A 20,530-nucleotide genomic window follows, 5' to 3' on the forward strand; every position below is an offset into this window, starting at 1 on the left:
AGGGGGCGCTGTGGTGAAAGAGTATCCACAGACTGCCCATCATCTGACGGACGCTCAGCTGGCCCTTCACCACTTTTTTCACAACAACGACTCAGTCGACAATGATCACATTGCGACTAGTGGCCCCCAGACTGTTATAACTCACCACCGGTCCTCTGCCTTTATATCACCTGAAGCTGTACAACATGGAGACAGCGGCGCCCAAAAGGTCTGTGTTTATTCTGCTGCTTTAAAAGGCGGGTTTAATCTGATAACCAGCTAAAAGGGCTAACGTAGCGGCCGTCCCTTAGCAAGCTAGCTGGCTGATGCTAACTTCGGCTTTACCGGTTTTCTCTCAAACTTTCCGTTAAAATGACTAAACGGGTTCAACGCTCCCATTTCACCAAAATCTCAAATAGCTGCGTTGAAACTTCGTCTGGGTTTCAGGCATGTGTCGTGATTTCTGTTACTTTTAGGGAGCTTGTTCTTTTGAATCAGACATGAAGGGAGTGATCGTGAAGTGTCACAGGCAAGAGACATCACTGTAGTCCAGGGATAAACCTCCCTGTGGGACCTGGTGGTGTTGGTTTAGTTTTTGCCCTCATATGAACACTGGTTGTCTAAGTTCTCACTTAAGAGGAACTGAGAGCTGGGTGAGGTTGTATATTGAACATGATGAGTTAAATGTTTTTCTTATCTGAGAGGCTGCTTTACGTTCAGTTCTAAGGTGTAAGGTTGGGTCTACAATTGTTGATTAAATATTTTAAATAAATAGTAAGTAGATCTGTCTCAACCTTCGTTCTTGATAAATGCTAAAGGAAATTAAGGGATGAACCAATAAATCATCCAATTGATGAATAGAAAACACCAACAATTTATTACCAGTACTTAACAATCGCATAAGAAATGTATCAAGCTAATTCAATTTCTGTTTCAGATGATCAAAGTTAAGAATTTGCCACACTTCTCTTATTTTGTTACACACAGAATCTTTTGGCATCTAACTGATAGTCCAACGAACAGTTTCACTACTTGTTTTCTGTTAAACTATTATACAGAGTTTACAAGTGATTTGTTACATTTTTACAGCAAGCTGAAAAAGCTGAGTGAAGACAGCCTGACCAAACAACCGGAGGAAGTGTTTGATGTTCTAGAGAAACTTGGAGAAGGGTAAGACGATGCTGTCATGACTCACTTCCATTTTAACTCGTGCATGTTTTGACTAAAACAGTTCAATGTACCTCTTTTGTTGTGTATTACACGTTGTTAATATGTCCAAATTTAACAATCTGTGATGTTTTTGTTTAGTTCCTATGGCAGTGTGTTCAAAGCCATTCATAAGGAGTCTGGCCAGGTCGTGGCCATTAAGCAGGTTCCTGTTGAGTCGGATCTGCAGGAGATCATCAAGGAGATTTCCATCATGCAGCAGTGTGACAGGTTGGATGATGAAGCAGAAACAGAATCCCTGCATTTAATACATATAAGTACACAATAATTCATTATTGCACTCAAAGTATCATATTTCATTGATGTTCAATATTTCATATATTTCATATATTTTAGGTCTAAATTGTATTAAACCATGGTACTTTTAGCTCCTGCCGTATTTACAGTCATCTGTTGTCTCACTTCTGCTCTTTTGTCTGAAACGAAACTTTGTATTCACTCTTGATAACACCAGTGTTTTGCCTTTCCTTCTAGTCCCTATGTGGTTAAATACTATGGAAGCTACTTCAAGAACACAGACCTGTGGATTGTCATGGAGTACTGCGGCGCTGGCTCTGTCTCTGACATCATCAGACTGCGCAACAAGACGGTGTGTGCTCACAAAGTTACAGGTTCTAACGGCCTCTGTGGTCAGCGTGTGTGTGATTTATATTATACAGAATATTCTATATTAAGATACCGTTGAAGTTCTGTTTGAATGTTACATCGAACACATGATGACACAACACTGACATTAACCACATTCTTATCCTCAGCTGACGGAGGAGGAGATTGCCACCATCTTGAAGTCCACTCTGAAGGGTCTTGAATATCTCCACTTCATGAGAAAGATCCACCGGGACATCAAGGCAGGAAACATCCTTCTTAACACGGAGGGACATGCCAAACTGGCAGATTTTGGAGTAGCTGGACAGCTAACGGTAACGTTAAAGTTCACGTTGATCATTCACTGATTTTGTGAACCCGTATGAGGGTGATTGATAATTTAGGGTGTATTAATAACACCAGTATATATTTTCTCTCTGAAGGACACCATGGCAAAGAGAAACACTGTGATTGGTACTCCGTTCTGGATGGCACCAGAGGTGATCCAGGAAATTGGCTACAACTGTGTGGCTGACATATGGTCCTTGGGTATCACTTCTATAGAGATGGCAGAAGGAAAACCTCCTTATGCTGACATCCATCCCATGAGAGTGAGTGAAAACATAATTTATCCAAGAAGTGGGTCCTAAATCTCACTTATTCTTTACTATACTCCACCTGACTGTCTTGTATCCTCTCGGTTTTTCGTCAGGCAATCTTCATGATCCCCACCAACCCTCCTCCAACATTCAGAAAGCCTGAGCTTTGGTCAGATGAATTCACAGACTTTGTCAAGAAATGTCTGGTCAAGAATCCAGAGCAGAGAGCGACTGCAACCCAGCTCCTACAGGTTAGAGGACGCGGACCTGCAGAGACATAAACTTATGAGAGCTTTGGGTATACACGTCTAAAGACATGATTCTATAGAAACATATTTATAAAACAAATCTTTTCTTTTTTTTCTTTCAACGTCCAGCACCAGTTCATCAACCAGGCCAAGCCAGTTTCAATTTTGAGAGAACTGATAACTGAATCCATGGAGATGAAAGCCAAAAGGCAGCAGGAGCAGCAGAGAGAGCTGGAGGAGGAAGATGACAACTCTGTATGTATAACCAGACGCTGTTCCACTCAGAGTAGCCATGGGATACCTCCCTTGTGTATGTGAAGGCTGCTTGTCTAATTGTCTTGTGTCATCCAGGAGGAGGAGACTGAGGTGGACTCTCACACTATGGTGAAGTCGGGCACAGAAGGTGCAGGGACCATGCGGGCCACCAGCACCATGAGTGACGGAGCACAGACCATGATCGAACACAGCAGCACCATGCTGGAGTCAGACCTCGGCACTATGGTCATCAACAGCGATGATGAAGATGACGAGGAAGACCAGGGATCCATGAGGAGTGAGCGCACGCAAATGTTAACTTAATTATCAAGAAATACATAAATGGGAGAAGATATACAATAGTCCCTTTAAAAAGTTGGTAGGAGAGGAACAAGACGTTCTGAGACAAACCTGTGATCCAGGGGCAAAGTAAAAATAAATGTTTGTAGGTGAGCAGGAAAGAGGAAGTTCACATTATCAGGATGGAAATTAAGTTTAAAATACTGTGGATATTGTTCTATTCCTGCAAAACAGTTTAATACGTTTGTGCCAGGTTTCAACTTGATCCTCTTTCTATCACAGGGCACGCCACCTCCCAGCAGCCGATGCGTCCCTCCTTCATGGACTACTTTGACAAGCAGGACTCCAACAAGGCAGCCCAGCAGCAGGAGAACTACAACCACAATCAGCCGCAGGAGCAGCCTGGCTACCACATTCAGTCCAAAAACGTCTTCCCTGACAACTGGAAGGTGCCTCAGGACGGAGACTTTGACTTTGTGAGTAATGTCTTCCACGAGCCTGCGGTGGTATTATTGTACGGAAGGGGGGGTTACTCATAGTGGAAGTCAGTGTAGAGCAGTGGATAAAAATAGCAGAAGCATTTCTTGCAGTATTTAACACAACAAGACGCTAAATACGACACACATCTCTTTCCTGTCAACCAGTTAAAGAACCTGGACTTCGAGGAGCTCCAGATGCGTCTGGGTGCCTTGGACCCCATGATGGAGCGGGAGATTGAGGAGCTCAGGCAGCGCTACACGGCCAAGAGGCAGCCCATCCTCGACGCCATGGATGCAAAGAAGAGACGGCAACAGAACTTCTGATTGATCCTCCCTGTCACCTTCACCCCCTGGTCTGGGACTCTCAAAGCCACAAAAAAAACACAAAATGTACGTCCTAATGACTTGAAGGAACCAAGATGACCCCACTGTCTTTATTTGAAGTTGACTGCTGTTCTGACACAGTGGCCGGTGACTGAAGAGAGATGATCTTCTTCTTTCAGTCTGGCTCCTGGAATCCACACTAACAAGCCTTGTTTCTACACTGTGTCCAGATGCTTTAAATCTTAATTTAGTTTCTGCAGATCTGTAAAGTTGCGTCTCCCCAATTGAGGCTCAGGTCTGCGGCCAAAGAGAAAACCAAGTCCGGAGATCACACATCCGGATGAGAAAATTATTGAATTCCCTCCAAACAAATTTCCCGTTCACGTCACATAGAAAACTGTCTTGTGGAATCACCATCAAAAACATACGGACAGACATCTACCATGACAACCAGGCCAGCACTACACCAAGCCTCAGGTTCAGGTTTGGACAACAGTCAACAAGTGGTCTTTTTGTCCCTCATACTTTGTAACTGTAAATAAAACATAGATCCTTCTTTGGAAATACCTGCAACAAAAAGCTGTGGAGGTTCATCCATGACCAAAGACAATCAAGGCGACGCTTCAGTTGAGAATGCCTTAAAAACATATTTGAAACCTGGTTTTCAAAATAAGCAATGTAGTGAAACACAACCAAGTCGTCGGGTGATTGAATACGTCCTCTCTTGGAGACGAGTTGGACTCTGCCAATGTTTGTCAGAATGGACAGAGATGACAAATCGTTTGGTGAACACTAGATTGTGTGTTTTCAGTCGTTTTGTGGACCAGAAAATTCTAAACTTATTTCAGTATAGTCTTATTATCATTAATTTAATTTTGTTGTTTTCCAATTTGATGATCTGGGCTTCTTAATCCCAGCCAATGTGCTTTCAGTCTATACTGACAGATACCATGGATCTTAGTGCCTCATATCTCACACCGGCTTCCCTCCAGCACACATTCACCCACTCTGCATGAATTTTAAATCTTAGTTAACAGATGTATTTTTCCTTGTAATGCAAATCGTCACAGAAAGTCAGAAGGATTATAATTCTCTTTCCAAGCTTAAGCATTCCTAAAAAACTTATGACGATATGAATAAATGATATTGACCTGTAACAGCGAAGAAAGCAACCAGTAGCGTGACTTGTAATTGTTTAATTGGCTGTGGTTCACTTCAGGAGTTAAAACAGATTGAAGTGACTGATGCTGTTTACTTAATTAAAAAAAAGAGCAGCTCCACCAGCCTTGTATCTCCTGTCTGAGTTTTAGATAATTTCAGCAAATTTCCCTGCAGCTTATCTGTATGTGAGTTTCAGCAGTTATGAATTAGATTTTCGGACGTATCGAGTTTGTGGTGTAATTAAAGTAATGAAGATATTTCGCTACAATTTTCATTTACAGACAAATATTCAGCGTGTTGACCGACTGATGTGAAATTGCTATGATACCAGCCTTTGATACATTTGTTCTCCTCGTGAAGGAAACATGTTTTCGTGTGGACGTCTGGTTTTGATTTGTCACACTAATGCTAATTAATGTGGTCGTCTGCAGGTTGCTGTTACATTTGAATGTTGATAATACGATACTGTTATAAATAGACCTGTTACACTGTCCTACTGCGTCTTATATGATGGACAATGGGCGGAAATGTAAAACTTGTGAATCCAAATTTTGATCACCACTATCTATTAATGATCATGTTTGTACTTTATAGTTTTTCTGCTTTAACTTGAACCTCTTTCACAATAATCATTACTATTCTTGCCATTGTTTTCATGAATCTAGTCTGCAGCACATTGGCAACACAAGCATTCACTCTATTTATTTAACATTTCAACCTCTTTATTTCCGTGACACTGGTTTAAATATATAAGATGATTTGGCTGTTTAATATTTTGATCTTCTGTCAGATATATTGTGTGTTAGACTATGCATGATCATAATTTTCTTTGCTCTGTAGTGGAATGCTTTTTTTTAACTGAACAGGTAAGAGTATTGTTTATATGGAAGATTGTTTTCACAGCTTTTAACAATTATTGAATAAAAACGATTTGCTTTGTAAAAAACAAAAAGCCCCGTTTGAAACATGACATTGTTCAGAATCGGCAATGTTCTCTATCTGAAATCACTTCCTTTTTTAAAACTATATAGCAACATGACTTTATCTTCATTTATGAATTGAGGTGTAGGGTGGAATGTAAGCATTTATGTTTGAACCACTTAATTTATTTTGTTTGTAAGACTTTATAATGTTTCGGAAAAGTGCAAGAAATAATAAAAGTTACTTATAGTTAACCTGAACTGCTTTTTTATCTTGGAATTCATACGTGGAGACCTGAACCTCTGAGCTTGATTCAATAGAGCGTATACCTCTTACAAGACTTAACAATTCTACACACGATTGTCTTGTTCTTAAACATGTAACATATCTTACATAACTGTGTATAAAAATAACCTCCTTTGGTCATAAAAACCTCAGAGTCCATAGGACAAAACACCTGTTGCACCGTAACTCTTTGAGCACAGGCGTCCATGTGTTTTTCATTTCAACATTGTTCCCTGCAGGAATCTCCTCCAAAATATGCCGCTTGCTCCTCCCAGCGGACATTACGGTAAAGTTATTGTCAGCTGCTCCTTTTCATTCCCTGGTTGTTCCGCTAGTTGTTACACAACACGTCATTCGCTGCTTTTCACTGTGGAGCAGGAAGAAACCACCGGACCAGGAACCATGTCTGCGCTCGTTAGAAAGCTAATAAACACCGCATCGGCTCCGGCAGCCATCGGCCCCTACAGGTAGGACCTGATTGTTAACATGTGCGTTTAAATGCGTTGACACGTGGTGAGTAGGAAACGTTTTGAATGGGTCCGATGTGTGATCAGAGCAGGGGCGGATCTCTGCGATCAATAAACTGACCCGAGTGTCAAAGGTTAACTCGCAGCAGCAGAGCAGGAGAAGAGCTGCAGAGTAGAGACACCTGTAGAAGTCACAGAGTAGAAACTATGGCCTCCCTCCGTAGAGAGATCCCTTACACAGCTACAGCTCCAATTAGACAGGGAATATACAGGTAAGAGTTCACGTGCTCTGAAAGAATAATTCTAATCTGGTATCATATTTAAACAACGTACCGTTTTGGTTTGTAATAAAACCTGGGAAAATGTATATGTATTTTTTAAATCCATATATGTTTCCATTTGTCTGAAATCTTAAATCCATGTCTATTTCCATGTCAAGTCAAGTTCATGTCTTGTTCTTTGATTCACTCGGAGTTGAAATGAAGGGGTGTTTCTGCTGTGACCAATCAGAAGTCAGGGGGAGGAGACAGATCAGACTGAATTCCGTGTGCTGACTGCTGATCATCGGTTGTTTTCAACAGGGGAACAAATCCACCCTCATTCTCTTTATATATAAATTGTTAACTAACTTACCTGTCACGTGTCTGATGTTTTATTTTAATTTTCATGTCATAAAGTCTTACACAACGACCACGTGTGTGAATGGGGTCACGGTATTAGATGGGAAATGCAGTTAATATATTAATTATGGTTTGAGATGTGGATACAACAGAGACAGAAACAAAGTCTTCATCTGCTCAACATATTTGGCAAAGATCAGTATTTATATATTTATGTTTTTATACTTGTATGGACCTACGAAGATAGTTTGAACAGTACTTGTAGTAGTAATTCTAGTTGTAAGATAGTGCTACATATTTTATCGTGTGTGTGTGTGTGTGTGTGTGTGTGTCCTCAGTCAGGCGGTGGTTGCGGACAGAACCGTGTACATCTCCGGTCAGCTGGGGATGGACGTGGCCTCAGGTCAGCTGGTGGATGGAGGAGTCCAGGCTCAGGCCAAGCAGGTGAAGCTCAGGGGATGATGATGATGATGATGATGATGATGATGATGATGATGATGATGATGCAAGTGGAACCAAAAGGCCTTAAGTACAATATATTCCTCTCAGCACTAGTATGTCTCAAGGTGACTATAGGTCACATGAGCATTTGTTATTATGTCTGAGAGAGATGTTTCATTCTAAAACCCTTCAAGGCCTCTGAACTGCAAAGGAGAGACAGACTTAATAAACATCATATTATACTTCTACATACATGTTTGATTTATGGATTTAGTGGTGTTTGATATTTATTGACAGAGTGAAATAGTAGAAGTGAAACAAGTTCTCGGGATGGATAGGAAAGGATTAATCATATCATAGACACAATTAAATCAAACAGATTTAAAGGTCTAATCGTCAAAAATAAACAACACGAGATGTAAAAGGTGAGATTGAGTATTGACTGCCCCCCCCCCCCCCTCCCCTCTCTCACCCCTCAGGCTCTTATCAATATGGGGGAGATCCTTAAAGCTGCTGGTTGTGGCTACACCAACGGTGAGATCTAAACACCACCAGACGGTTTTATGTGTTTCACTGTTTTCAACAAACTAAACAACATGAACTCTTTTGTCTCAGTTGTGAAGACGACTGTGCTTCTCGCTGACATTAATGACTTCAACAGCGTCAATGAGGTCTACAAGACATGTGAGTACACGTGTAAACACACACGCTGCCTGTAAGGCAACGCAACAGAGCAGAGATTAATAGATTTAGGTTTTCTAATGGAACTGACGTGTTTTCTTCATAATCACGATCTTCTTAATGTAAAAAAAGCAAACACATGGGGGCAGCATTTAACCAAGACGGGACTGCTGTCATGTCATTGGTCCATCACGACAACTTTAAAAACAGCTTTAGTCACTTTAGATGAGACTCTATGAAGGTGAGGCTGCTCTCTAATAGGAGGAGGTGGATTCCAAGCCTCCATGTCAGGGAGAACGTCAGCTGCTGAGGTGACCTTGAGCAAGGCACTCAGTGTCCAGTGCTCCAGTAATGTTAACTGGTATTTGACCCTGAGCTTTGAGAAGAGAAAACACACGTTTCTCTCCCAGGACGTCACTTGAAGTTGAGCCTGGAGCCAAAGCAATTTATCAGTTGGCCAATGAGAAGCTGTCTATTCACAGACGTACTGTTATCTGCGTTAATAGTATGTTTAGGTTCAAATGATGATTTATGTTTTTCATTTTAAAATGGTAGAGCAAAAAATAGTTGTTGAAAAATCCTCCTACTTTTAGATACATTTTAATTGAAAATCACTGGCATTTGTCTTTGGTTTTAAGATGTATAATGTTAAAAGAAACCCACAAATATGATTTTCTGATATATTCTAAGTAAACCATGTAAGAGCCTGTGATAATTCCACCGGCACGCTCCACCAATCCTACCTGTGAGCTGATGATCTGATACACTGGCTCAGATTCCACTGACATCGCTCAGAAAATGGCTGCTGACAGGTTTGGCAGTGCTGATGGACGGACTCACTCTGCTCCTCCTCTGCTGGACGAGAGCAGTGTCCTCCTCACCCTCGGCCCGCTTGTTTCCTCCTGCATCCCAGCAGACAGGTGTAATGGAAGCTGCGGTGCCCAGTGAGTCGTAAAGGGACCCGCGGCGTGCAGGCCCACAGGGGAAACCCGACCCCTCCTGGCGAGCTCCGCTGAACGGACCATTGCCTCTGCTACAGGGCCCGAGCCCCGTCCCTCCTCCAGACTCTACTCAAGCCTAAACCACAGGCAGGGAACTTTCCCTGACCCTGATACGAGGAGGAGAGCACACGTGTCCACAGTGATACAGTCGTGTTGATTTAGAGTTTTCAGGCTGAAAGTTAAGAGTCACTTTAAATACATTTTAGCCTGCAGACAAAGTTTTGTCTGATGACTTAACACAAAAAAAACCTTATTTGGAGATATTATTTCTCTTATAAAACTGTCTGAACTCAACAACTTACTCATGTCCTCTTACAACTACACTTAATCGATGAATTTATTAAACCTCAATCTAGTGCTTAACAGTTAATCTCCTTTCTAACAAGTTTGAATTGAATACTTAGTAAGATATAAATTCAGTTGTTGATTTGTGTTGTTTCCTCTCCAGTTTTCAGCAGTAACTTTCCAACAAGTTTGAATTGAATACTTAGTAAGATATAAATTCAGTTGTTGATTTGTGTTGTTTCCTCTCCAGTTTTCAGCAGTAACTTTCCAGCCAGAGCTGCTTACCAAGTCGCTGCTCTCCCCAGAGTGAGTACAGACAGAACCTGTGTTCTCACTTCAGAACTGCAGCATCCGGTGACTCCATGTAGATCTGCTATAACGTCCGTCCTGAGTGGAGCGATCACAGGTGGTCCGCGCATATCTGCCTTCGCCTGAATGCGTCCTGAGGTCTGATCGCTCTGACAACATTGGTCGGTGGCCTGGTGCGCATGTGACCACATTTTATTCACTGTGTAAATGCAAAGATGTTTCCTGGACCACATGTGTATGACGAACTAATCAGCTGATGACCTTTGAGTATTTTTTTTACTATTCTCAGATGAATTAGTCAATTTGCTTTTGGCCACAACATCAGCACTGATTACCAGCAATCACCTCAAACAAGGTGGAAACAACAGAAATGATGGTAGTGATTATTTGCATGTAGAGCAGGAGAGTGAGATCCAATCACAGGTGGTCACAGGAAACACTTTCTTGACGCCAGGTGTGATCACATGAACTGAACGCTGACCACTCGTGTTCGGATCGCTCTGGATGGATGTTAACAGCAGATCACAATCTTGACACGCTCAGTCAACCACCATGTTCTCAGTGTTTCTCTGTCTCCGTCTTCAGGGTGGACTGGTGGAAATCGAGGCGGTGGCTGTGGTCGGTCCTCTCTTAGACTCCTGACTAACCGGCCCCATCACAAACAAGCTCTAGTCCAACCGCCAAGCGGCCTCAGAGTTGTGCTGCAGAGGCCTTGTTGTATTTCCACACGACGCATTGAAGTTGAAGTTCTTTTCTGTTGTTGCCTCTGTGGCTGGTTTTCTGCAGCGATTTAGTCTTTTGAATATCATATCAATGGAAAACTTTTGATCTTCACATTCAAATTCTTACAGTAACAGAGAACTTAACATCTTACCAGACTTTAGATTGGTGTTTAAGGTAATTTCAAACTGTGCCTGAAACCAAAATAATCATTAACATTCCCCCGGCCTCAGTGGACAGACTAGATGTCAAATAAACCTGTGATGCTGTTTTTGGTTTAATAAACTCACTTTCTCCTGGTTTTGTTCCATTGAAACATTTGAAATGAATAGTTAAATGACCATGAATATGTTATTCTCACAATATTCATATTTTCTTTAGCACAATCAAAATAAAGTACTTATGATATCAATTTAATGTGGCTCTTTTTAATTAATCAAGTTCATAGCTTATGACAGATTTCAGGTTGACTTTCCAGAGAGAAATCATGACACATCAGAAACAAAACAAAACAAACTCATCAGAAACGTGTAAAGTCAGTGCTCATTAAACCTGCAGCGTGCCAGCTCTTCATATTCATTACAAACAGGGTTGTACAATCAAAGCCAGCACCTCAAATTGAACATTATTTCATAAATCAAATATAGTTTTGGCTTTGGTTTGAGTAGAATTATATAATTTTGTAGAAAACAACAGAATAAACTCTTCAGGTTAAAGTTAGATTACAGATGTCTGCTAATATGAATGTAGACATTTTAATGAATAATTTGATTAAACACACTTAAGTGCTGCAGATCTGTTCAGGTCACGAGCAGAGATGCAGGAGGGGGAAGAAGGCACAGTGATGACTGAGGAACCCTGACTGAAAGTGGTCACCACAGGGTCTGCATCTTGGCAACAGGTTGATGTCTGTTTCACACACACACACGTACTCATACTTTCACTCACACATACGAACAGGTGAAGAACCCTCCAGGCGATTAATCTGTGCTGGCATCCACATTGCACTTCACTCACTGGGAGCTGGAAACAATAGAGAGGGACACATGGTCAGACTGCAAAGTGTGTGTGTGTGTGTGTGTGTGTGTGTGTGTGTGTGTGTGTGTGTGTGTGTGTGTGTGTGTGTGTGTGTGTGTGTGTGTGTGTGTGTGTGTGTGTGTGTGTGTGTGTAAACTGCACATGTACTCACCTGGTGCCTCCTCAGGTTTCGGTTCTGAATCAGTCTCCGTGGCCTCTGCTGCTTTTTCTGTTAAGGAAGAAACAACAACAACAAACATGGTCACATTTATACCTGTGGAGGTTTCCTGTCATCTCTCTACTGTCCACTATCAATACAGGCTTAAAATCCTCCACCCCAAAAAACTTGAGTCACAAATATCAAAAGATTTTGAGACCACCTATTTCTGATTTGGATCCTGGTCTCCTTGAAAAACAAATTATTTTGCCACATTGAAATCCAAAGTTGTGAAATCCCAGCATCTCCCGTTCAATCACATGCTTCATTCCCAGTTTTCCCTCAAAGGTTTGTGATTACATATTATCTTCAAAAAAATATAAACAAAAGAAATGAATCCCATCCCTGACTGCTGACACATCCAGAGGTGGATGCAGTGCCATGTCCAGGTCTGTGACTGTGACACCTGATCCTCCCTCTCCATTGGCTGTGAAATGGAGGCTCAGCGGGACCTGACATCGCTCGTCGCCAGCGGCAGCCCTGTGTGTGTGTGTGTTGGCACGCTCCAGTTTCTCTGTGGACTCCAATTGCAACTTATTGACACACACCAGTGACAACAAAGTCTTCGCAACACACACACACACACAAACTTGCACTCTTGGCAGTGGCCACTCAAACACGGCTGTGGTCAAGGGTGAGTCAGGTGTGGACACCGTGGGGGGGCGAGAGCAGGTGAAGACAAAGGTCAAGGAGAGTCCAAGTTTCACCCTAAACAAGAGTCGGTCCCTTGGCAACAGATCTCTCCTGGTTAAACAAAGTGTCGCACACAAACAAGGAGCAATCATGCAAATTAAATTAAAGAAATCACAGGATACCATAAACAACCTTGTCACTGAGCAGACATTTTTCTCTGCTGCCCTTAATGAAAGTGACACTTGATATTAAAAAATAAATAACGGTTTTCAGAAAATCCTCACTCAATCGAACCGCACTGACAACAAAATAAAATAACCCAATTCATAAAGTAAAGACAAAACGTTTCATTAATTCACTGTGACCTGTTGACAAGTGCGATGTGTTGAGGCCGCTCCTTTAAGACTAAACAAATCATTGCATGTGTGACTTATAAACACATTCCTTTGGCCACTGGTGTGTTCATTAAAGGACAAAATCTCGGTGTGTGTGTGTGTTGTTGGATACCGCCTGGTTACCGGCATCGCGGTGATACCGGGGCGGGACGAGGGGACGAGCTGCACCTGGAGGCGGCGGAAGCCTCTGTTCACTGGGTCAGCGTGCAGCAGGTTCCCTGTGCGCTGCTCAGGTTACTGCTGGTCAATGGAGACATTTCCTCCCTAATAACTTCCTCTTCCCTCAGGGGGACACGTTATTGTTTCATAGCTTTAGTTGCAGATGCAGATCATGATCTCAAGAGGAAAAATAATCAAATCTCAGGTGGTTTAGACAGATCTCACTGATCTTTAACAAGGCTGTTCAGTACCTTGCTCTGGAGCTGCACCTGGAGGTTCTGAGGAGCTCACTGGGGTCTCAGTGGTGCTGCCTGCTGCTGGTTCTGCTGGTTCTGCTGGTGCTGCTGGTTCCTCTGGTGCTGCTGGGGCTGGTTCTGCTGATGCTGCTGGTTCTTCTGGTGCTGCTGGTTCTGCTGGTGCCTCTGCAGGCTGAGCATCCTCTTCTGCTGGTGGAGCTGCATTGGTGTTCTCTGCGGATGCTGCAGCGGCAGTAGGTTCATCTGCGGGTGTAACATCGCCACCAGCAGCAGGCGTTTGGTCCGGGAGAGTTTCACAGTCCTCGGCTACATTGCCATTCTTGTTGGCCGCCCCTGTCGGATTGAACACAGTGTGAACACAGCACATGAGCCAAACAAGAGAGTTTGAAACTCAATCAGATTCATCGTAGATCTAAGACTGCAGTGAAATCTTCAGAATGCTTGTTTAACACAATCAGGTCTGATGGATGAATGTCAGTTTTTTAAAGTTGAAAATAACCGCATCCGGTGCCTGATAAATGACTCCTATCAGCCCCCAATGGTTGTACGCTATTCTCTTACCACTGGCTCTGTAGACACGTTGCTGTGGGTTATATATATTGTTTTATCATTTCCTTTTTTCATAAGGATTTGCATTGGAAATATTTTAACTGATCTCTGAAGTCTTGACCATTGACATCTTTAAAGTTGCATAAGGCACTTAGAGAGTTCTTTTAAATAGAAATTATGCCATGAAAGACCTGAGACACAAAAACATATATAGTGACTTTTGGCAATCTGGAAATCTGCAGTAGATTCCTACAAATTTGCCACCAATTTCTGACGCAAATGTGCCTCAGTAAACAATGTTCTTAAGCCCCTCAATAATTTAACAGTACTCCGATTAAAACCTTTTCAGTTATGTTTGTTAGAATAAGTGTGCCAGATGGGGGGTAGCTGACTGAAGGCCTCCTCTCTTCAAGTGTTAAACTTTCTAGTTCCTCAAAATGTATAAACCTTTGGTTAATAAATGTCATCCTATTTGCTTTCTTGGAATAAACAAGCAGCGTCAAGACAAGGAAATCAGCCTCATGCAAATAGAAGGACACATCCTGATACATTTCCATTTGACCTCTGAGACAATAGCAACAGTGTCACTGGGTTTAAGCTGTTTCCATCTGACCTCAGACACAGTTGCCAACATGAAGCTCAGTTAGATATAAACATTATTTTTCCCAGTTGCAATTGGCCAATTTATTATGATTCAAATTCATTGAGAGTCAACGGTTTTTGTTTTCATGTTATCTCTAAGTGTTTTATATTGTATATTTTGTCCATCTCTTGTGTTCAGTGAGACGTTTGTGTGGATACTTCTGTCTGTACTTCAAATTGCCCAAAGGGGATAATAAAGATGTCTGTGAATTGGGCAATAAACCCAAATATAGCGATGTGCAAGTGAAATCTGAGGCCCCGACATCCTCAGCCAACAACAACAACAACAACATGATACCTTATCGTTACTGAATCTCTCCTTTAGTGTTTCACCTTTCTGGACGTCAGACACTTATTCTGCTTATTATTAAAGAACTTGAAGTCTAATTTATTTCTGACTCAAACAATGCATGACATTTTCCCACACTGTATTTATCAGTTCCTCCTCATCACTACAGCCAGGCCTGTCTCTGAGCCACGACAACAAAGGGGTGCCTAAAGTGGCTTCTCCATTTCCTGTTGAAACTGTAGACTGTCATCAAATCTGCCTCCATGCCACTGTCTCTCTCAGCGGAGGACGGGGCCAGAGACCAGTGTTAAACAATGGCAATAGACTTTCCCATCCTGTCCCTGTGGAGCCGTGACTCAGTAAAAATATAGACATCAGATACTGTACCCAGAGGATTACACTGATGTTCATTTGCATGCAGACTGTGCCAGAGCAGTGTTCACTACAGTGTAACAGAATGGATGATGTAACTCTAAGAGGAGGTAGAATTGAACGTCCAGAACCCAGACATCTAAGCATGTAATGAACTAATAATTATAAATATATAAATACAATATGACATAATCATAATAAATTGCATCAAACTTTTATATGCATTAACATAAATGTTGCTATTATGATAAATATATTTAGTGAAACCAGGAAAAAATACAGATAATTCACCATACAAAAACTATATTATTTTTGACATATTTTTGGATATAGGCAATTGGTGCTTCCACATATATATGACGGCACAATATGACTTTCACACCATTGTGTTCAGTTAATAGTCCCTAAAATACTTGTTTGGCCACTTATAATATGTTTGCAATGAATGGTACCGGTGTGCATAGATGCAATTGTCCAAATATCCCATAACAATTATATGATGTTTTCTTTTTTGTATGTGAATTTAAATCTTACGTCACCTGTGGTGCTGGTTCCGTTGCTCTCCTCGGGCTTCACACTGGGTCGAGTCGTGTCCACAGCTGAAGTTTGGGAGCTGGTGGAGCATCCCATCCTGTCCTGTGCGCACAGAGGACTGGATGGAGAAGTTCAGAGTGAGGGGGTGAGGCTGGAGCTGCTCTGATGACGTGGTGCATTAGATATCTCTCTCTCTCTCTCCCTGGAAATTGAGAGGAGTCCCAAGCTGTGGCCGGTGAATCCCCTGGAGGAGAAACCTGAAAGCCTTAGCTGGTCGTGCCGTCAAATTCCTCTATCCTCCCGCGCGTAATTGCGCACCGTGGATCGTCCTCGTGTCGCGGACGCACGTTTCCAAACAGGGCTTTTTTGTTGTGTTCTGTAACTGAGGCTGTTTCCAAGAGGCTGGCGCAGGGAGAAAAATACATTATTCAGTTAGTGTGTGCAGCGGCCACCTCTTGGGGCGGAGAAAGTGAAGCTGGTATTTTCCTCACCAAACCAAAGCAGCAGGTCTAAAAACATGGCCAATTGTTCCCTTGATTAAACATCTGAATCCAGAGTTAATAGGGGAGGGAACTATCTCACAATCAAAACAGAAATTTTCACTCATAAGGAACATTCCTGCATTAATAATTTCACTGGAATACAAAGGATTTAGCAGGAAAAACTAAAACTTGACCCCTGGTAGGTAAAGAGTTAGATTGATTAAGAATAATAATGAAAAAGATCTGGCAAGTTTTGTTGTGGAATAAAGAGAACAGGAATAATGGTCAATACTAAAATACACAATAATAAAAACATTATTCATGTTTTGTTGAGTGGCATCACCAAGTTCTATTAATGAATGATGAATAAAGTAATCTATCTATCTAAATGGTAAAACTCAAGTTAGGTACAACATACTTAGAACTGTTCTCACTTTTAAGATCTAGATTCATATTTTGCATGCATGTACGTGATCACACATGACCTCATTAACAGTACCCACAGTAAAATAACTAATCTGACTGCAGCCGTATCTGCTCTTTCATTTGTATAAAGTTTTGAATGCAGGGGACCTGAGATAAAACATAATTTAGAAGTAACTTATTTTATTTCCACCCTGTTGTTTTATAGCTGTATTTATTATTCATCCATCGTTGTGTTTATTTCCTCACATTACAGTGTTTGTGTGGTTTTGTGACATTAACCGGTTTGTTCAACATTCACACACATGTGCAGTGAGCGTCCTGCGCAGTAAACCTCTGCGCAGCTCCTCCGACCAGATAGCGCCGCAATGCACCCTGGTCCTTCCTTTCTCTCCGTGGCCATATTGTCGAGTTCTTACCGTAAGACGAGCTCTGCGTTTTCTCAATAAAACACCGATTTCCCTGCTTCCTCTCACTCTGTGTTTTCATCCACACGTTAACCAAACTCTCCTCTCCCCCCCCTGTCGCCCGCAGGTTGGCCTGTCCGGACTAAACCGCAAACATGGTGGCCACAAAGAAGACGGTGAGTGTCGGGGGAGCTCGGGCCGGGGCCGCACGCTGCTGTTGCTTCACGTGGACGAGAGTTATCTGTCAGGGGCCTGTTAGCCAGCTAGCACCGCAACACTCCTCTTAAACTACTCTAAACCGACAATACTTAAAGTTACATAACTGCGTCTGTAAAGATTCAAAGGAACACGTCGCTGTTATTTCTCTCCCTGTATTGTTTATCCGCATGTTCTCCCTGATCTAGGCTAACTAGCTAAATCCAGACGTTAGCAAAATGCTAGCAAAGTAGCAACGAGTCCGATAAATGCTGTTTAACAACTAGCTTGACACCCCACCCTCATGTCCACTCAGTTAAATGTGACATGTAACGTCAACATGTCCCTTGTTTTGTCCCTTTTGAGTTCACCGGTGTCGAAGAGGCTAACGTTAGCCGTGTAGCTCAGGTGTTGACTCGACTGTGCATCTCTTTACCGTTTTATGTAGAAAAAGTCCATGGAGTCCATCAACTCTCGTCTCCAGCTGGTGATGAAGAGTGGGAAGTACGTGCTGGGCTACAAGCAGTCCCAGAAGATGATCCGACAGGGCAAAGCCAAGCTGGTCATCCTGGCCAACAACTGCCCGGCCCTCAGGTCAGTGGAGAGACTCACTGCAGTTTGCATCTGATGCATGGGAAGTCACTTTTTTAGGAAATGCTGTAGACATTTGTTATATTAGTAACATCAGTGTTGAAAGCAGCTGTGTCAAGTCTCAGATTCTCTAAATGAAGGGAAGGAGATGTCCATACGCTGTAGTCCAACCTTACCGCCATTAACAGGTCATCATCTCATCATGTCTGTACTTATTATCGAATTTGGGCTTTTAATGACCTGTTAGTTGATCTCAAATTAAAAACTTTATGTAAGGAGATCGATCTGCGTTTCCATTTGCCGATTTCCAGTGCAAGAAGTTAAACGCTGTCCATAGAATCATGTTGGTTCCAGGTCCCGAATTGCCTTGTTTTTTATTAACAACATGGGTCATTTAAAGAAGAGTCTTGCTTATGAACCTGTTTCCTCAGTGATGACAAGTAAAACCAATGGACTCTGTTAAAGAGTCAAATGTTGTTGGTTCTGTGAGATGCCTGGACTTCGGTCAATGTATAATTGACATGTCTCACAAAGACCAGTGTAGGAAATTATACATTATGTGACCTGATAATTATTGATGTCATTGCTGTATAAAATCTTACCTACTTGGAATTTTTATATCAACACAAGTTAGTAACAAGGGTGTTACTGTTTTCTGTCATCAGAGGTTCTAAGATAACCAATGGATAGAATAACTTCTGCACATTTGATGCATTTCTTCTGTATTTCCTGTCTGTATTAATTTAGTGGTTTTTTTCTGATGTGTATTTGCTGCTGTGACTCACATTCCCTTCGTCTCTGCTGCGTTCAGGAAATCTGAGGTGGAGTACTACGCCATGCTGGCCAAGACCGGTGTCCACCACTACAGTGGAAACAACATTGAGCTTGGTACAGCCTGTGGTAAATACTTCAGGGTGTGCACACTGGCCATCATTGATCCTGGTGAGTACCTGCTGTTCAACACCATAAGATTTGAGCCTCTTCTCCTGCTGATTTCCCAACCCAGTGCTAGACTATTTAAAGGGAGTAATCGGATGTTTCTTATAAGGCGTGTCCAAGAACATTAGCTTAGCGCTATGAGTCCCAGTCAAACTCATTGACACAAATGAACAGCAATATCTGATTAACCAGTTTTTAAATCACACAACAATGTTTCAGTGATCCATGCAAGAGTCTGCATGTCTATCAAATAAGCAGAATCAACTTTAAGTTTACTGTATACTAGTAAATTAGTATGTGTTTATACATATAAACACACACAGCACATGCCCCGATTAGCTGCTGGCATTGAAAGCAGTTATGTAAACCACAATAGATGAAATCTGTGCATCATTACCACCGGAGATCAACTAGACTTATAACACCTGTTTTCACACCAGCAAATGAGACTTAAATATTATCATTATATAAAACCTGGTTAAAAGCCTGGTCAGGATACTTGGTTTCCTCTGTGAATTTTTGCACCTGTTGGCCCTGCTCACAAAGTGCTCACTCTTTGTTCATCTTTTCCTCTTCAGGCGATTCTGACATCATCAGGAGCATGCCAGACCAGCAGCAGCCACCTCAGTAGAAACGTTCCCCAGCCCCGTTGTCATAAATAAAGTCGGAGTTAAACAGATCACACTGGTGTCACATTATTTCTGATCAATGCATGAGTTCCACGTCTGTCTTGCCGTTGTCCGCCAGAGAGAGGCAGTGTGCTCTCACTCGCCTTCTTAGCATTAGAGGTCTGTGTGAGGGATTTCCTCTCCTGCAGTGGTTTACATTGTGAGCCCGTTGACAGAAACACAGGCAGTGATGGGAACTGAATTTTAAACCGCAGAGCTTTCTTCAAAGACTTCTGAAGGAGCGGGATTATCGGTTCATATGTCGACCATCATGATCCGCTCCACTCGCTGCTCGTCACGTTGTCAGTTACACAACACAGATTTTTGAGTGTTTTTCTTTCTCACTTGCATAAACCGTGGGGATGACCCTCAACTGTATCGTCAGCAGCCTGTTGACTGTAATCGAGTAAGGACACTTCTCCTGTCAGAGGTATTAAAGGCTTTGAAGAGTGACAGCCGCCTCTGATGTCCTCTGACGTGTGGAGATATAGATTTATGTGAGAAACCTTGGAGCAAATTCTTGCCTGCTCATGTATATACCACTGGTGTTCCATGTATAACACTCATTTCCAACAGGTAGGTGCATCAACCCAGACACGACTGTAGTAGCTGCCCATCATCCATCGAGTGGTTTGGCCCAGTTTTTCCACTCACTGGTTCCTCTAATCCTTTTTCTTGATTCCCAATTAAATCGAATGAAATCATCCCAGGTCATCTGGATCACATGCTGCAAAAGTACTATATCTGAAGTATGTGTTGAGAATTTTTTTTATATGAATATGCAAATATGAACAATCCCCTCAGACACTCATAAACAGGCAAATTGGTTTGGACTTATTTTATGAGTAGTTAATTTAAGTCCAATTGAAATAGT

At 42.1% G+C, this 20,530-nt stretch overlaps 4 protein-coding genes across 5 annotated transcripts; 3 read left to right on the forward strand and 1 right to left on the reverse strand.

The window, feature by feature from the left end:
* The first annotated feature begins 50 nt into the window (after nucleotides 1-50).
* On the forward strand, nucleotides 51-6,338 carry stk3 (serine/threonine kinase 3 (STE20 homolog, yeast)). Its single transcript, XM_062409762.1, has 11 exons — nucleotides 51-208; nucleotides 1,069-1,149; nucleotides 1,288-1,416; nucleotides 1,681-1,795; nucleotides 1,962-2,126; nucleotides 2,235-2,402; nucleotides 2,504-2,641; nucleotides 2,768-2,893; nucleotides 2,990-3,191; nucleotides 3,476-3,669; nucleotides 3,838-6,338. Exons 1-11 carry the CDS (start codon nucleotides 186-188, stop codon nucleotides 3,994-3,996), a joined length of 1,500 nt encoding a protein of 499 aa, XP_062265746.1. The 5' UTR covers nucleotides 51-185; the 3' UTR covers nucleotides 3,997-6,338.
* A 332-nt stretch (nucleotides 6,339-6,670) lies between these two features.
* Nucleotides 6,671-11,187, forward strand: rida (reactive intermediate imine deaminase A homolog). Of its 2 annotated transcripts, none has more exons than XM_062409508.1 (6): nucleotides 6,671-6,830; nucleotides 7,789-7,894; nucleotides 8,371-8,425; nucleotides 8,507-8,575; nucleotides 10,109-10,164; nucleotides 10,753-11,187. In XM_062409508.1, exons 1-6 carry the CDS (start codon nucleotides 6,766-6,768, stop codon nucleotides 10,807-10,809), a joined length of 408 nt encoding a protein of 135 aa, XP_062265492.1. In that variant the 5' UTR covers nucleotides 6,671-6,765; the 3' UTR covers nucleotides 10,810-11,187. The 2 variants fall into 2 exon arrangements, with proteins under 2 accessions (XP_062265492.1, XP_062265493.1); XM_062409509.1 differs by lacking the exon at nucleotides 6,671-6,830 and adding an exon at nucleotides 6,947-7,102.
* A 108-nt stretch (nucleotides 11,188-11,295) lies between these two features.
* Nucleotides 11,296-16,344, reverse strand: si:dkey-284p5.3 (uncharacterized protein LOC557830 homolog). Its single transcript, XM_062409507.1, has 4 exons — nucleotides 15,957-16,344; nucleotides 13,560-13,898; nucleotides 12,077-12,133; nucleotides 11,296-11,910 (listed from the first exon to the last, which is right to left on the reverse strand). Exons 1-4 carry the CDS (start codon nucleotides 16,045-16,047, stop codon nucleotides 11,897-11,899), a joined length of 501 nt encoding a protein of 166 aa, XP_062265491.1. The 5' UTR covers nucleotides 16,048-16,344; the 3' UTR covers nucleotides 11,296-11,896.
* Nucleotides 16,345-17,165: 821 nt separating this feature from the next.
* rpl30 (ribosomal protein L30) lies at nucleotides 17,166-19,667 on the forward strand. Its single transcript, XM_062409510.1, has 5 exons — nucleotides 17,166-17,276; nucleotides 17,391-17,439; nucleotides 17,907-18,052; nucleotides 18,861-18,991; nucleotides 19,567-19,667. The coding sequence occupies exons 2-5, from the start codon at nucleotides 17,419-17,421 to the stop codon at nucleotides 19,617-19,619; spliced, it is 351 nt and encodes a 116-aa protein (XP_062265494.1). The 5' UTR covers nucleotides 17,166-17,276; nucleotides 17,391-17,418; the 3' UTR covers nucleotides 19,620-19,667.
* Nucleotides 19,668-20,530: the final 863 nt, after the last annotated feature.

Source organism: Platichthys flesus, chromosome 17, assembly GCF_949316205.1.
Source record: "Platichthys flesus chromosome 17, fPlaFle2.1, whole genome shotgun sequence".
Classification (NCBI taxonomy): Eukaryota; Metazoa; Chordata; class Actinopteri; order Pleuronectiformes; family Pleuronectidae; genus Platichthys; species Platichthys flesus.